At 39.7% G+C, this 16,978-nt stretch overlaps 1 protein-coding gene across 1 annotated transcript in view; it reads left to right on the top strand.

Annotated features, from left to right (window-relative positions):
- The window catches only part of CNTNAP5 (contactin associated protein family member 5), a 295,463-nt gene extending 278,829 nt beyond the window's left edge, over positions 1–16,634 (top strand). The window contains exons 21-24 of the mRNA XM_050899801.1: positions 131–215; positions 9,670–9,888; positions 15,271–15,342; positions 16,394–16,634. Of these exons, the coding sequence (XP_050755758.1) occupies positions 131–215; positions 9,670–9,888; positions 15,271–15,342; positions 16,394–16,590 (573 nt within the window). The 3' untranslated portion in view covers positions 16,591–16,634. The remainder of the gene's footprint in view (positions 1–130; positions 216–9,669; positions 9,889–15,270; positions 15,343–16,393) is intronic.
- Positions 16,635–16,978: the final 344 nt, after the last annotated feature.

Here is a 16,978-nt window from a genome sequence, read left to right as displayed (position 1 = left end):
AACTGAATCACGCTTGGGGGCAGAATTAACTGATTTGCAGCTGAGAGTGTTCCCAGAAGTTTGCAGTACAGAGAGATCTAGGGGTGTCTACATGCTGTTATAATGAACTAATTTTATTGACCTCTTCCAGGTTGATCAAGTTCTCAAACTCAAACACAACTTTTCTGAGATTGATTTTAAGGCCATCAAATCACTCACCTTGGGCAAGGTCACAGGTAGGTTCTACTAAAAATATTCCTGATTCATCAGTTGTTATAGTGCTGGAGTTAACCTGTGCTGTGTGTTGGGTTTTTAATAGGATTGGGGTTTTGTTTGGCTGGTTTAGCTGTAAGAGTTGGCCTGAGCATTCCAGTACTCCTATTCGTATATCTCATCAATGCAAAAATTTGGCAGCTTTACTTGTTTGCACTGATAGCAATATTAACCTCTCCCATTGCTCCCTCCAGTACAGTGATTCATACTGCCTGTGTGGCAGCACAGGGTGGCATCTTAGCCTAATGATATCGTTTTGCTGACTACAGCTTGCTCCTCTCAAGCCACCTCTGTTTCCTAACGATAAGAAGAACAGCACTGTGAGCCTTCATCCTCTCTACCTTTTTTTCACTCCCAGTCCTTTTCCATTTGAATTCTGCAAGGAATATTTGTATTACATATAGCACTGAGGCCACAATTCTGCATGCTCTGTATGGAGACCTTCTTGAGCTTTACCCCTCCACACTACAAAGCCATTACAAGACCAGGAAAATTCTGCCTGAAATTTGGAAAGTAGAACTCCTCTATTGTGTTGTCAAGTATGTTATATTGCTTTATATAAGAGTCTTATTCATTCCCAGTAAGATTCTACATGCTTCCTTGGTTATAGACATTTTAGTCATTTGTTAGAATTGGACCTCCATAGCAAGCCTGACATCTGTTTCACTATTAGAATTTTATATGTTTTATTAATAGCACCCAAGGCTTGCGGGACTGGTAGCTAGACAGAAACTATAGACATCCTCTAGTGTCTACTTGTGCAATGTAATTGTATATAATGACATTAGTGCATTCTGCATCATGTTTTACTAAGTAGATTAAGGGCAGGAACTGATTTTCCCCTTAATTGTATTTAATGTTTGTTCAGAATGCAGCAATCTTCCAAGCCTTTGTGGACAGGTTTGGGGACCTGACGCTTTTCAGCCCAAGTCAGAGCTAAGCTAAAAATCTCATTTTGTCAACGGTCAGCTGTAGTGCTGAAAATCTAAAAGAACATTGCTCATCGTGACCTCTACCTAAAGCTCCAGCTATAGATACCAAACCAATAAACCAAGGCTTTTCTAACCAGCAAGATGGAACATAGCACAAAGACCTTCAGACATGTAGCCAGCAAGCTGACAAGGTGCAGCTCAGCATCATGGAGAGAAACTAGATTTAGTCACAAAAATATGATTAACTTTACAAGTACAAGGTTGTTGCAAAGCCAAAAAGCCCAGTTGTATCTCCAGAGATCTGGCATTCAGTTCCACTGAACACCACAGACTTGTCTCCAGACAGCTTTTAATGGGTATATCCTTCTGTTATTTCTCTCTTGCCCCAAAGTTTATTGGGATTTTGTTTTAGTAATAGTAATAATAATAGCGATAGTTCATATTCTGTAATGACACTACAGCCATAAACTTGGCCATCCAGATGGTGGGAGATCTTATTGCTATACCAGGAATCACACAATGCATCCCAGCAAGTCACTTTAATTCCAGCCTAATCCTAATTCTGGTTTCTTTTTCATATGTTAAGTGGATTTCCACAAACTTTTTCTTCTATGTCAGGATTTCATTTTCCAGGTTTTATCCCACAGCTGTAGCTGTGCTGAGTAGAGTCCTTGTGCCCTCACAGAATCACAAATCCCCCTGAGTCTTCTCTCCAGGATGAACAGTCCCAGCTCCGTCAAGCCTCTCCTCATATGAAGGATGCTCCAGTCGTTTAATCATCTTTGCAGCCCTTCGCTGGGCTCACTCCAGTAAGTCCATGTCTTTCTTCCACTGGGGAGCCCAGAACTGGACCCAGCACTCCAGTAGTGTTACACTCATGCAGAGTATGAGGGAAGGTTCACCTTCTGTCTGCTGGCAAAGCTCTTCCCAAGGCAACCCTGGATGCCAGGATGTCATTGGCTACCTTTGCTGCAAGGGCACATTTCTGGCTCACGGTCAGCTTGTTGTCCACCAGGACCCCCATGTCTTTCTCTGCAAAGCTGCTTTCCAGCTGCTCAGTTCCAACCAGTGTTGGTGGATGGGGTTATTCCTAACCCAAGTGCAGATCTTTACATTTCTTTTGTTGAACTTCATGAGGTTCCTGTTTTCCATTTCTCTAGCTTGTCAGTGTCCCTCTGAATAGTGGCACAACCATCTGGTCTACCAACTGCTCTTCCCAATTTTGTATCATCTCCAAACTTACTCAGGTTGCACACTGTCCCATGCTGGCAAAAAAAACCCAAAAACCTCTTCTGCTGCAAAGTCAAGACTATTGCCTTGTATCAAGAGGAGAGCTGGACCTTGTCATTTTAGGAATGTAGAACTTACATAAATATGTCCATTCATCATTTATGCTATTATATGTGTACAGTGTCGACTATAGCTTCTTTTAATGATGGCTTACCAGAAGGTGAATACTGGTGACCTAAACCAATATCCTCCAAGTTCTTCCTTGTCATTGTTTATCCCCTCAGCAAAGCATAAAAGTCCAGAGGCATGTGATGCTTCAAAGTAGACCTAGAGTTCCTGTAGTGTTTGTTTTGGATACCACTGGGATTTAGGTACCTAAAGGCGTTCATTAGGAACATTTAAGTGTCCACTGAAATAGAACCATATAAAAAACCTCTTTTCTACATGTCCTACATATCTGTGCTATATACTCTTCTGAAAATTTGTCTCTCTTCTTTCCTGTCACACCACTGCTCATTTGCCTGCTCTAACAGCCTGATCCTGTCTGCTTAACCAGATGATTATACCACCTTCTTTCTCAACTCCACCATTCATTTCCCACTGGCCAAGAAATCTCAAAGAGAGCTTCCAGCAGGACATCATAAAAGCTTGAAACCTCTTCCTCACCAGATTTTCTTATGATAACCATTTTAGCACAGCTGGAGCTTTTGAAAAGTACACTTTTATACAATGACCAGTTTTTAAATAATAGTGCTTCTCTCCATCCTACCCCCGCCCCTGCCCCATTACACTTCCTTTAGTCAAAAGCTACTTAAAATCTGCTATTTTTTTCTGCTTTTCAAATCTGCTATATTTTCCAATGGCTGCCCTACACCCAGCTCTGAATTCCAGGAAAAAAACCTTCGTTTAAGGCAAAGGAGGCTCACCTGGAATTCAAAACATAGGGACACTCACTCTGCCACAGACTGCTTGAATGACCTTGGGCAAGCCATTTATGTGCAGATATAAAAGTAAGCAGGCATTTTATTCCCACTGGAACCAGTCTGAGCTTTACTATCTGTTCTCTATCAGTAAAGCATGGATAATAGAACATCCCTACATCAGAGGGGTGCTATGAGGATAAAAGCATTAAAGGCTGTGAGCTGTTCAAATCCACAGTAATGGGGCCGTATAGCTGCCTTAGAAAGATCAATCTAAATATAAGTGTGGCTTTGAAGACAAGGGAGTAAAAAGAGGCAGCATTCAAGTAGCCAACAGACGTTTGTTGAATTCATCCTCACAGTATCCAATAGCAATAGAAAAATACTATTATCCTGTAGTTTGTTGTCATTTCTACTTCACAAATATAGAGGCAAAACACAAAAGGACCTATCCAAAGCTCATTAGTATCAATGCGCATTTTTCCATGGACTTTAGTGAGTACTGGATTCAGGCCCCAAGTGGGTCATACAGTTTATGGCAAAGCCTCAGTGAAATCTTAACCAGAGTCCCAGTTCATTTACTTTAAGTACTCCTTGCAGAGATCATACTTCTGTATTTAACCACATGAGCTCTATTGGCAATCTGACCTAACTGTGAAGCTGGCTCCGCTTTGAACAAGGGATTGAACGGCATGACCTTCAGAGCTGTCTTTCAACTTAAATTATTCTGTAATTCTCTGATCTCAGAGACACATTTGCATATGTTTAGGTCTTGTCTAGAAAAAGCTGCTATCCCAATGGAAAATATCATTTATTTGTTTTGGGGTTGACCTTGATGAATCTTTGAAAACTTCTTACTGTGCCCCAACATGTCTAAATCTTTCACCAATGTAGTCCCTGGAAAAATAATCACTGATGCAGAGAAGTGAATCTCATTGTCTGCATATTTGCTTCTGAACAATTTAATATACTAGCTGTGTAGTGATACCAGAGTAAGAGGGTAGCATTGAAAGAGACTTGAGTATTCTGAAGAAAAAGGTTGCAAAGATTTCTTTAGCACCTATTAATGTTGATCTAATTTACTTGTGTCTTCAAAGTGGTGAATTAGCAGACCTTCCCACACTGGCAATGTAAAGAACTGTGTAGTCTAGCACATGATCATGACGTCTTTTATCTCTAAAAGCCTGAGCTAAAACACACTCAAGTTGTAGGAGTCTTTCCACTGAATCATTCAGCTTTGATATAAAGTGTACGTAGAAGAAAGTTTATCTGGAAAGTAATTTTATTAAAATCATTATGTAGGTGCAGTACAATTCTTATGATTTCTACAATAGCTTTTTGTATTAAAAGTTCATGAGAAGAAAATGGAATCTATATGGTGAAGAGATCACAGAGCAATTAATCCAAGAGTGATATTATATTCTGGAAGATGATAACAGGATAATTAAATCAGAAGGAGTAAGTTGGCATTAACTCTGAGATACAAAAGCTTCCCTAAAGAAGCATCTCCTTTTAGAGATTTTCTATGGAAAAGACTTAAGTCCATTTTTTTGGTGGAAAGTCATTCCCTTTTTTAAGATTACAAGATCACAATTTGCTTGAGAAATTTAAAGTCACAGCCTCAGAATATTGTGCTCTAGCTTTTAAACAATACAGCAATGGCTGCAAGAGGTATTAGCTGGACTCTTCTGGACACTGCAAAGCTCTTTTGTTTACTGCAGACTCTTCTTGCCCTAAATATCTATTTCTTAGAAGGACCATACCCTGGAAAAGGATCTCTTTGGTGCGTTATAAGGCACCTCTAAAAGTCATTGGTTTTCCTTCTAGTAGCTTAGTAAAGCATTAAGGAAAATGGAAACGACTACTTAGGATAAAAGAGGAGAGGCATTTGGGACCAAGATGGCAGTGGTTAAAATAAGCAAGGTTTGGCTACCCCAGGCACTTCAAGCAATCCAAGGTCTAAGCCAATAATGCCATCATGTCTCTATCAAAAAGAGACCAAATCTATTCAGACTGTTTTACCAGCAATACCATTTACCATATGATCATAACACCATGCTTAAATCCTCGTTTTCTTGATGATAATGCTGCCTAAATAAGTGTCCAAGGTCATCTACTTCTATCCAGAAATTTTAGTCTGAATTCTTGCTACTCAAGTTGATTTTAGCTGTCTGCTCCTGAGAAAAGCATGTATTCTTTTGCACATCGTCTCTCCATCTTCTTGCATATTTTCTTCTTTTTATAGATTATATTTTAAGCCCATGCAAAATCACACAGGGCTGGCTGTGTTGTGACAGATTAGGATTCAAATGTCAAAAACTGTGACATGTAGCAAATTTCACATTGCAGCTCCAAGCAGTGCTTCATTTTCGATGACAAACTGTCTTTAAGAAAACATACTAAATGCACGTCTGAAATTATTTCCACTAAGCCTAATGAAACAAAAATTCTCAGATGTTTCACACTTGGCATGAAATGTTCAACTGCCAACAAGCAAATCCTGGTGCGTTCTGCTCATTCCTGGGAAAACTTGTGAGAAAAAGTACCTTTACTTTGCTCTTGCTGTCCCTTACTTTTTCAGAAGTGTCTTGGAGGGGCATTGAATGCCTGGAGCCTGTCTCCTGTTCAAATTCATCCTTTTCTTAAGCAAGAGCCAAACTGGTTGAGCTCAGTGGTTCTAACCAGGAAAAAATTCTGTGTTGTTCACTCCGTTGCCTTTGTGGCAGGCTCACACCAGGAAATGAAGTTATTCTAAAGATGCCTTTTTGTGGGTTCCAGTCTAACCCAAGATATGCTTGCTGCCCTTTCTAAATTAATGATTAGTATCAGCAATGTTTACTGAGGTTGTTGAAGGACATAGCAGCATATTTTTTGAGGTAACTACGCAGTACCTGCTAGTCAACTCTTCTGAGACAGGTGCAGTGTGGAGACTACGAGTCTTTTACTTCAAGGTCATGGGCTCAAATCTGGTGACAATGTCCAAGAAGTAATCTTGCCAGTGCTGTTCAGCACCTTGGCAAAACGAGGTGATGGATACACTTTAACTCCCACAAAAATCATCTTTCTATTTCTCAGACTCAAAAAAAGGACAACCAGTGCTTCAGCATACAGAATAAATTACCCTTTGCGCTTCTACCAGCGATTCACTTAGATTAATTAATTAATTAGAGCATAGACATTTAAAAGAGGCTATGTCTGCTCTCACTGACGTTAAAAATAAATTTTGATTAAGGAAACCCTTGATGGGCCTTCCTGGATGTAAGTGAGCACACAAGTAAACTTTGGGCTCAGATTTAAGTTTCTGAGTGACATGAAATTAATGTTTATAAAGAAAAAACAAAAAGATATTGGATAATGCTTATGGTCCCATTTTCCACAGTGATATCTTTAGAAAGAAGGTCTTTTGAGCCACTCTCCCTGCAAGCAAATAACACTTTCGTTTCTCTTTGATTCCAGTTACCTGTCATACTAGTTATCATTTACTATGCCAATTTGCTCATACATTGCTGAGCAGCTTAATGCTTGGTCCTGGAGAATTCTGGCAGAATTCTATTTATGATGAAAATTAATTCCCCATTACTGAGATATTAAGACTTAAAATTGCTTTATTTATTTAAGACCTTAAAACAAGTGTGTTGTATATGGCAGAGGTGCACAAGGAAACAGCAGTGGAACAGGATGTCTGTTTTGGTGAATAGGAATGAATCAGCAGATAAATTATGTTGATACAATCAATAAAGTTCAAAAAATACAACTACTTGTTAGACTCAATCACAGAAAGCCGTTGCAAATACATGGAAAACAGGAAGGCAAAACAGACACAAAACTTACTGAGCTGTGACATTGCAGACAGCTTCCAGGGAGCAGCTAGAGGACCCAGCAAGAAGCCAGACCAACTTATGCACAACTCAGCAGACAAAGCTTAAAAATTACTTCCTAAAAATATGGGTAAACTTAAGTTGTGGGGAATGAACAGTTAAATTACTCAAAAGCCGAAAAAGATTACCTTCTCACCCCCCACGTAGAAATCATCCAAAGTAACTCGGTCTCCAGTACCGAGAACAGAAACGCAATGCTAAAATGTCAGAAGATCGAACCAAGCCATCAGCAGCAATTCAGTGTGACTTTCCAGGCCAGTCAAATGCATGGAAAGATTCACAGTGTAACCAGGTCAGAGGAAGGCCACTGACGTTTCATATAACCTTGCTTCAACACAGACCTTGGAACTTCACTGAGTTGCTTCTCTTACTGAGCACCATGTCGTGTAGTGAAAATATCTTTTGGAAAAATATTTTGTCGTGATTTAAAGACTTCAAGTGTCAGAGGGGCCTTTAATAAGCCTTTCACACAGGTAACCATGTCATAATCACAGATTTACATTATCCACTGAAGAATTCAGAGGGCAGCACAAGTCGTTCACATCCAAGTTGTGCAGGTCTCTTGTTGAGAACAGCGAAAGCCCCACTTTCTGAAAGACATAAGGCAAGCGCCTAAAACCATATAATAAAGCAAACTGTATCTGTGCACGTGGGATTTTTACCAGAGGACTCTGGGGTTGTTTTTGCTTTGTTCTTTGATTTCTTTTTTTCAGATTTCAAAGCCTTTCAACAACAAATCTCCTAGTTCTCATTCATGCAAAGCTTTCTTTGACAAAAGACTTCTGGAATTGGCCCTTAATTTGACTTTTTAAAAAAGCCTTCAAAAGTACTGTATCTTAGACTTTTCAAACTACTGTACCATGAAAAAGAAATTCATTATTTCTTAGGCTTTACCTTTTGCACATTGGGGCAGAACAGAGCAATTTAGATTGCCTGATGTCTAAAAGATACCAACAAATCCACCTTTTGTGTCAGAGCTAAGAAAACAGGAAAGTGTGAAAGTAGGAATATTTACAAAGGGTTTTATAAATTCAACAAAGATGGCAAATACTGTAAATCAGTCTTTTACTTTTATATAAGCCTTCTTGCAGAAACTTGGAAACCATTCTTTGTCTGTTTTATAACACCCCTGCCAAAATCTCATTAAAAACCTGAATGCAGCCAATTCCTACACCCTTTGAGAAGAGCAAATGTGAACCTCTGTAAGGCTACAGTTTTCCCAGTGGCAAAGCCTCAGTTTCCCTTCCCATCTCTCTTTCTTGCAGTTACTCACAGCCCAGAGGCTGTCCCCATGACAGCTCTGCAGACTGAGCATCTCTCCTGTAAGACACCTTGGAGAGCAAGCTCACACCGTACCTTGCTTTGCTGAGAAGCAGCCAAACTCTTCCATGTTATACTTCCATGAAGACATTCAAACATAATCAGAAATCTTTCTCGGCTAATTCCCTCCGACTGCACGACATAACAGTCACAGATCTTGAGCACCAAAATAATGTGTGATTTGGGCTAGTGTGTGATTTGGGCTAGTTTTGAGGTTTCTCTGTATTTTCTTATATGTAAAAGAAGTTTATGAAATTCAGGTAGCAATGTCAGTTATAAGAGAAGGTCTACTTTTTTCCTAAATCCTTTTGGCTGAGAGCTTGTAAAATTATTGTATTTGAATGATAGTGGAAAAATTGGACCTTATTTTAAAGTTTGCCATCTTACTCTTTCAAGCTTTGAAAATAAACTTGAAAAGCTGGGATTCCTTATTTTCCAATGTCATTGGAAGCATTTCCAAAACTATCAATGCTAGAAGTTTTTTTTCATTAGCAGGTAATTTTTAAGACTTTGAATAAGTTTTGATACTATATATGTGTGCATTTGTGTTTTTTTTCTTGTTTGATTGACCTAGATATAAGGCGCATCATGTTACAGACCTCTGAGTAGTATGAATTTCAATTTCTGGAAAGTAAATAAATGAGAGCTTGGAGGAAAGAGAAGATGGCTTCACTGTCCTTCACTGACTTTCCCAAACAATCTTTGATATTAAAACTTTCGGAACTAAATAAAAAACACTTACCTTTGAATTGGTAAAAATCATCCCCAGGATCCTGTGACATTCAGTGTTGCTAGTTTTACTGTTTATTGTTATTATTGTTATTGCCATGGTTAGCACCTATGATGTGTTAGATATTGTCCAGACAGTAGAGAAAATGGATGAGGAATGAAGCACAATGCAGGCTTTTATGTCCGAGACAATTTGATTCAATGTAAGTAGCATTGTAGAGGAAGGACTGGGGATGGGAACCTCATGGGTCAGGCCAGGGAGAACTTGTATGCTGCTGAAGGGGAGCCTGAACAGTTGAGATTGGATGAAGAGAAGGACAAGGGGTGGGTAAGGCAAAAAAGGATTGATTTTTTTAATGCCTTCCTAAAAACAGATAATTCCTGGAGTGTTTTTCTGTTGTGCTGCAGATAGTTTGTCACTGGATCCTGAAGTCTCAAAGGCAAATGCCTATGGTTTCACTGGCTGCCTGTCCTCTGTTCAGTACAACCACATTGCTCCCCTGAAAGCTGCCTTACGCCATCCCAGCATTGCTCCCGTGACTGTCAAAGGCTCCTTGACTGAATCCAGCTGTGCATCCATAATGGAAGCTGATGTGAACACAGTAACCACGATATATTCCTCATCAGGTACGTCCTGCCAAGAGGGGAATGGGGAATTTAAAGGATACCATAGAGTGAAGTTTCCTTCCTTTTTGCTGTAGTGCAGTTGTGTTGATAGTATAACTATTGGAACTAGAAAGTTGCCTTTTCTCTCAGAATTAGGAGTGTTGAGGGTAGGCATTAGGATTAGCCAAGGCCCCTTTAACAGTCATTGTACTAAAACAAAGTTTTCAGACTAAGTTCCTGGATTGCCTAAAACATGCGTAGAACAAACAAAAAAGTCCCAAAGCCATAGTGGAAACAGCATTGGAAGTATGGTTATGCACCTGATTTGCCATTCCTGACCACTCCAGATAGCTCCAGTGCTGCAGATCTCAAAGGAGAACATACATGTTACACAGATTCCGTATCCCAGTGGTGATGAAGCAATAGGAGTCATACAACAAACAAGTCGAATTTGTTCCCACCCTAGCAGAAACGAACAAAAACTCCTTGTACAAACCCCTCAACACACGTGCATGACTTCCATTGAATGCTTGTACTTTATTCTCTGAGGCTAAAGAGAAGGAGCACTACTTGAGCGGTACCAGTAAGATGATCCCAATAGTTCGTTTATCTTTTGCAATCCTGAAACTCTCCTCTGGGAATCTTAAGTATTTTGCATATGTCAATTTGTATGCAGAGAAGGAAACTCAGAGCAGCTGGAAGTGTTGTCACCAGGAACAGGGGCAATCAAGTTGCTGCTTTAGTCACCAGTGGATGTGGCAGAATTCTTAATGACCAGAAAGGGGTACAAATTAAGGGCTATTTTTTGCCCCTTGACCTATGAAGCCACTTTCTCTTTTCTGATAACTAGTAAAACTCTGGTTTAGATCATAATATGATTCCTTTGACATTTGTACTTGCATCAAATCCCCATTTCCTGCAGCTTCTGCCTAAGATATTCAGCAGAAAACAAATGATGCTATTAGCATTCTGCATAGGGAAAAAGGCTGCTGATTACTCTGTGGAGAGCGGCTGCCAGTGTGTGTGTGCTTCTCCCCACCCCCCAGCTTTCTTCTCACCACCCAGAGTTGTCTAAGGTGTCTGCTTTGACACACAGAAGAAATGTGTCTTGTAAATACCGAATGGGCAATGATACTGAAAATATGAACTCCTTGCCCTGTGATCTGTCACCTCGATGATCTAATTTTTCTAAAGAGTTTAGAAAGCAGTAAAACCTGAGGCTCAGAACTGCAGGACAGAACACAGAGCAGAGTGTAGCATCTTTGGGCTTAAATATTTAAAGCTTACAGTCAGTTGCACTCTATTGTCAAGGTTAAGCACTGTTACATCAGAAATGCAGAATTATTATAAAAGCTTATCCCTGTCTTTGCCACTCTGTGCTTTAAAATATGATTTCCTCTCAATATGATGAATTAACTGACACTACTGCCTCACTATTCACACTGGTTTTGATTAAAGCCTGAATAAGATCTTTAGAACAAGTAAGTTCTGAAGACTTCATGTCTTTATATGCTATAGTGAGAGCATTGGGCGGTAGATTCTTGTTAAAAAAAAAAAATCCAATTTGTAGCAAATTATACTTTGTATAGATGTACTTGAGAATTACGTTTATATGTGGAAGGGACACATTTTAAGAAATAAAAAGAAGACAGTTAAGGATTAACTTTCAAATTTACTGCTCATATCTCAATTCATCAGTTCCAAATTTCTCATTATTGAGTGTCTGAGAAGAAAAATAGAACTTCAAAGTTGACTGTACATGTGTGTCGATTTTCTAATGTACAGATACAACAAAAAAGCCCTCTAGGAAATCTCTCTTTAAATGTGTGAAAAAAGCTTTCTATATTTATAACTTGAAAACGATTGATGCTCTTTCCTTCAGAGAGGAATACTTGTTGTCTTCAAGAAAGTTTCCTAGCAGACAGATACGGAATAAAATCCATCCACTCATACTCTTTATGATTAGGAAACACAAAATGAAAGGTGACTTACTGTGGTTTTGATATTTAACAAAGATCTGCAAATCACCTTCTTCCTTGCTGAGGCACATGTAAAGGTTTTGATATTCTGAGCTCTACACTGATGGCATAGAGATAATGGACTTTTACTATGCTTTTTTTTTTAATATTAAAGTACTGTAAATGCCAGAGCAGAGTCAGCTGTGTGAATGGTGGAGTCTTGAGCTGTCTGTCTACTCCAGCTGAAGAGCAGGTCTTCATGCGTTTAAAGTAAAAAATGCCAAAGAGCTTCATAAGTCAGAAACTACACAGAAAAATTTTGCTTCTGAAAGGCAGCTTAAACAGTGCAAGTCCCTGTCTCACTGTGCTAGTTGTGCTGGACCTGATATTTCCAAACAAGGAGGAACTGGCCAGGGATGCGTCAGGACAGCCTTGGCTGTAGTAACTATGAGATGGTGGAGTTCCGGATCCTGAGAGGAAGGAAAAAAAGCAGAAAGCATGACTGCAACCCCAGACTTCAGGAAAACAACCTTTGACTTGGTCATGGACCTGCTTGGAAGAATCCCACGGCATACAGCCCTGGTGAGAAGAGGTGTCCAGGAGAGCTGGTTCAAAGATCACCCCCTCCAGTATCAAGAGTGGTCCATCCCAATGAGCAGGAAATCTAGCAAATGTGGCAGGAGGCCCAGAGAGGTTGTGAAGTCTTCATCCTTGGATATATTCAAAACCAAAATGGATACAGCCCTGAGAAACTTACTGTAGTAGACCCTGATTTGAGTAGGGGTTTGGACTAGATGATTTCCAGAGGGGCCTTCCAACCTCAGCGATGCTTCCAACCTCAGTGATTCACACTGTAATGTCATCAGTTTTACCTAAAAGGAGGAGGATGTCCTGTTAAGGTCTCATATGAGACACAGTATTGCTTTTCCTTGACTTCAGAGTTTATTGTCTTCCCACTGGAGATGGTTCTGCTGTCACACGCCATCTGCTCCGTTGTAACAAACCCTCCTCTCCTTGTATCCTGATTTTATTTCTCAGGCAAAACATAATTCTTAAGGCCTGTGTCTGTTGGCCTCCATTCTGAAACTGATCCTCCAACATTTGTTCTGGTTTCCTCTCAGTGCTTCAATTCTGGTAGCAGTTGCCAAAAAATAGTGGAGCTTTAATAGCATTTAGTGTCAGATCTTACATAATCTTTTAGGCATGAATGATGTCTTATATAATTTTTAAGGTAGAAATTTAATTTCATGCTTTTTTCATACATAGTTAATAGCCTTTCATGACTCTGAGTAATACCATGCACCAGATACCAGCTGGAGATTTTTCTCTAGTATAGGAGGCCTGATGTTCAACAGATGTGAATTTTTATTGTAACTGATTTCACTGGAGCCAGCTGAGGGCTGGGGTAGAAAATATCTCACCAAACTTCCGGGATGTGAAAGTTAAATCATCTTAAGTCTAAAATAATGATTACTCCCCTCTTCTAGTTTGTGGAAAGAAATAGGCGAATCACACTGTCCATCTTTGACAGCCATCTTAGGGTATAAAGTATCTGTAGGTTCTTTTCCTCTGTTTGACTAAATAAAAAGAACCTAAATTACTAGTTTTGATTTATATAACTAACTCTGAGATACTGAAAAATAAAGGAGATGAACCTACCCATGATGTACAAAATGATGAGCAACCTTGATCTAACTTTGAATTTGGCCCTGCTTTGAGCTTAGGCTCAAAGGCTTGAGATTAGGCTAAATTATCTCCAGATTTCCCTTCCGACCTAACCTTTTCTATGACGCTGTCTGTATTTATATGTAAAACAACAATTCTTATCACCATTCCAGTCCCACAAATGTAGTAAATGAGATGAAGCATTGCCATGACTATTTGTTTCTTGGCAACATCACTACAGGCACCCAACATCCAAGCAAGGGACCTCTTGTAAATAGATCTCAACCTGAGTGTCCAAATCTGTCATTGGCAATTACCATTCACGCTGATAACGGGTGTACTGCAGGTGTTCAGTTGGCCCCAGACGTCCCTTTTGTGCCTGTAGCTCAGCCAGTGAACTCCAGATACGGAGAGCCCTGACTTTTCAGTATGGATGTGTTTGATGAGAAATCCTTCCACCCCTAAAACTACTGGTAGAGTTGTGTCTTTTAAAACATGAAAGCCTCTTTGAGGCTGATGCCTTCTGCACATCTTTGGGGCTGGTATCAGTGATGTAGAGAATAAGGAAGAAGTCCCCCCTTTAAGAACCTAAATAGCCCAAAGCCACCATCATTACAAACTCAGCACCTCCTGATACACAAATATGAAATTGTTGCTTGTTTCAATAAAAAACATCTTCTTGGGCAATGAGATACCAAAATGTGGCTGAGTCAGCTACTAAGGCAAGGTTGTTCAATTACAATAAACCTTGCAATACTGAATTTCTCAGTTAGGCTTCCACCTCTTGCATTGGAAAGATCAGTTTGGCAAAGCGGTATAACATATAGCAGAGACAGTCATCCGTAACTCCCACGTACATCCTCTGTATGATAGCCTGGAGGCTTGTAAAGGAGAGAAACACAGATAGGAATCTCGTCAAAGGAGAGGGTGAGCAGAAAGGAAAAAAAAATGTGAAGGTGCAGAAAAGCTGGATTCAGCTAGCACTAGAAAACACAGCATTTTCTGAAACACGCAGGACTAAAGTAGCTACACTGCTGTAACTCCACTGACTTCAGGGAGGGCTTGACCTCTTAGGTTTCGATCTGAATTTGAAACTGCTAGCATGTAGACTGTTTGCCCCAGTGTTTCGACAGTAGTCATTTATAGATAGGGTACAAGAGAGCTCCAACATTGAGGAACCTTTAATATAGGAATTCACTTCTGACCCCTCTCTGTTTTGAATCCAATTTGACCACTGCATTTCCGCAATGGAGAGAAAAACATCCCTTCCAAGAAGCTGTCCCAAGCAGAGACTGCTTCTCTTTATGGGACTGAATTTGACATGTATATCTGAATCTACAAACGTAGGTCAGGTCTAAATCTGTCTAGCCTTCCTTTCCTTTTGCTTCTTTCTGATATTGTTTCTTAGGTATCAAAAAAAAAAAAAAAAGAAAAAAAAGAGCTCTGACTGAGAAAAGCTCCCAATGGGCTATTTAGTTCAAATCTCTCTCTGATTCTTCTACCGATAAACTGAGACACCACTTTCAGATGTTAGCGTGAGCCTTTCTGTTTCCTTTTAAATATACCCTTAACAGACTTTGCTCCTGAAGATGTAGAAGAAAATTGTCCTGCAAGCTCACTTTGTTTTTCAGAGAGCTTTCTGGTTTCCAGTCCCCCAAATCACATCTTTTGAAACCAGATTAGAATTCATGAGGGTAAGAGGATGCTTCTGTCTAAGCCACAGAGAAAATGAATATAGTTGATACAGAAAATAAGTCCTGTTTTGTTTAACCAACTGCAGATCCTTTTGGGAAGACAGATGAAAGAGAGCCTCTCACCAATGCAGTCAGAAGTGATTCAGCTGTGATTGGAGGTAACTTCATTTTGAAAGATTACAGTTGAAAAATAATTCTGTCAAGGCAAACATCTAGGGTACTTTAAATCTGGGCCCCATAAAATCCAGTTCAAGTTTTTTGTAATCTGCTGCAGGTCTAGTATTTGCTGTATTTATTAGCACGTATCTGTATCAAGCTACCTAGATAGGCACCTGCATTATGGATGAAGCCAGTAGTGGTGGCACATGATGTTGGATATCACTCAAAAAAAGGCATTATAGATCGTCAAGAACCTGAGTTTTCTAAAATGTAACCAAAGTCTGTCTGCCTGCTTGAGCAGGGGATTTGGACAAGATGACCTCCAGAGGTCTCTTCCGACCTCAGCCATTCTCTGATTCCGTGTGATTCTGTGATCTAAGACCCAGCTAACTAGTAATTGTTTTACACACCACTCTGATGAGAGCCTCAACACAGTATTCACATATCCTGTATTTCTTGAGCTCTCTCTTTGCAAGCTGGTGGTGTAGTGGAACTTGCTAGATCATATGGAAGCATTTATATACTAGGGAAAGTTGTCCTCATAGCTTCGTGTATGGTTTTCATTTTCCTTTAACAACCTGGAATGCAATTTATCTCTGTTTATTTTATAGGATGCCCTGTAGGGAGCTGCCTTTGATAATATCTAGAAGCTATAAACCAAAGTGTACAAGGCTCATGCAAGGTTTCCAGAGATAACACAGAAGAAAATACGACAGAACAGGAATTTGAATGAGCATACAGATCTAGTTTTTTAAAAACAAACACACTGACCCAACTTTACTTCCAGTGAAAGCAGAATTTGACTGAAATTAGAAGGTCAATTACATCAATGCTTGCTGCTTTAAGTCTTACTTAAGGTGACAAAATAGAAATAAAAACTACCAGGGAGGGTATGATAGAGGAAGATGATTGTGTACAGACTGATGAATCAGACTGAACTGATCTATCATATCCACTAGCTGTTGTGCATTGGTAATGTATTTTTGAGGTAACTGGGGTTTTTGTTTTGGTTTTTACTCTTTCTATCCTTCCTTTTTTACCCCTCTTCAGGTGTAATAGCAGTTGTGATATTCATCATCTTTTGCATCATTGCTGTCATGAGCAGATTCCTCTATCAGCAGAAACAAGCACATCGAAGTAGCCAGACAAAGGAAAAGGAGTACCCGGAAAACCTCGAGAGCTCCTTTAAAACTGACATTGACTTGCAGAACACAGTGAGCGAGTGCAAACGGGAATATTTCATCTGATGGACAATGCAATTTCTTCTTACTCTTACTCCCCTAACCTTCCTTCCTTTATTCCCTTCTTCCTTCTGTTTTTCTTTTTGTAATTTTTTTTTAAGCATTCATTTTTTGCTGACTTCTTTTTCATTTGGAAAAGACCACCCTGCACAGGAAACACTGACAACAATCACAGTGCCTCATTCTCTGCACAAGAACCTGGCAGTCACAGTTTACTTCTGCAGCTCAAGAGACCTGTTATCCCACCCTACACAAAATAAGATCCACATCCACACCTGGTTTCTGCTGTGGGTTCCTGGATGTTTCAAAGTCCCTACATTTATTTGTGTTTTTCTCTGGAGCCATTTAATTAATCACTTTTACACTAGAGCTGGACTATGTAAAGTAGAGGTAA

Source organism: Gymnogyps californianus, chromosome 7 (genome assembly GCF_018139145.2).
Source record: "Gymnogyps californianus isolate 813 chromosome 7, ASM1813914v2, whole genome shotgun sequence".
Lineage (NCBI taxonomy): Eukaryota > Metazoa > Chordata > Aves > Accipitriformes > Cathartidae > Gymnogyps > Gymnogyps californianus.
Note: the sequence above shows the minus strand (reverse complement) of the source record. Positions and strands in the feature narration are given on the sequence as shown.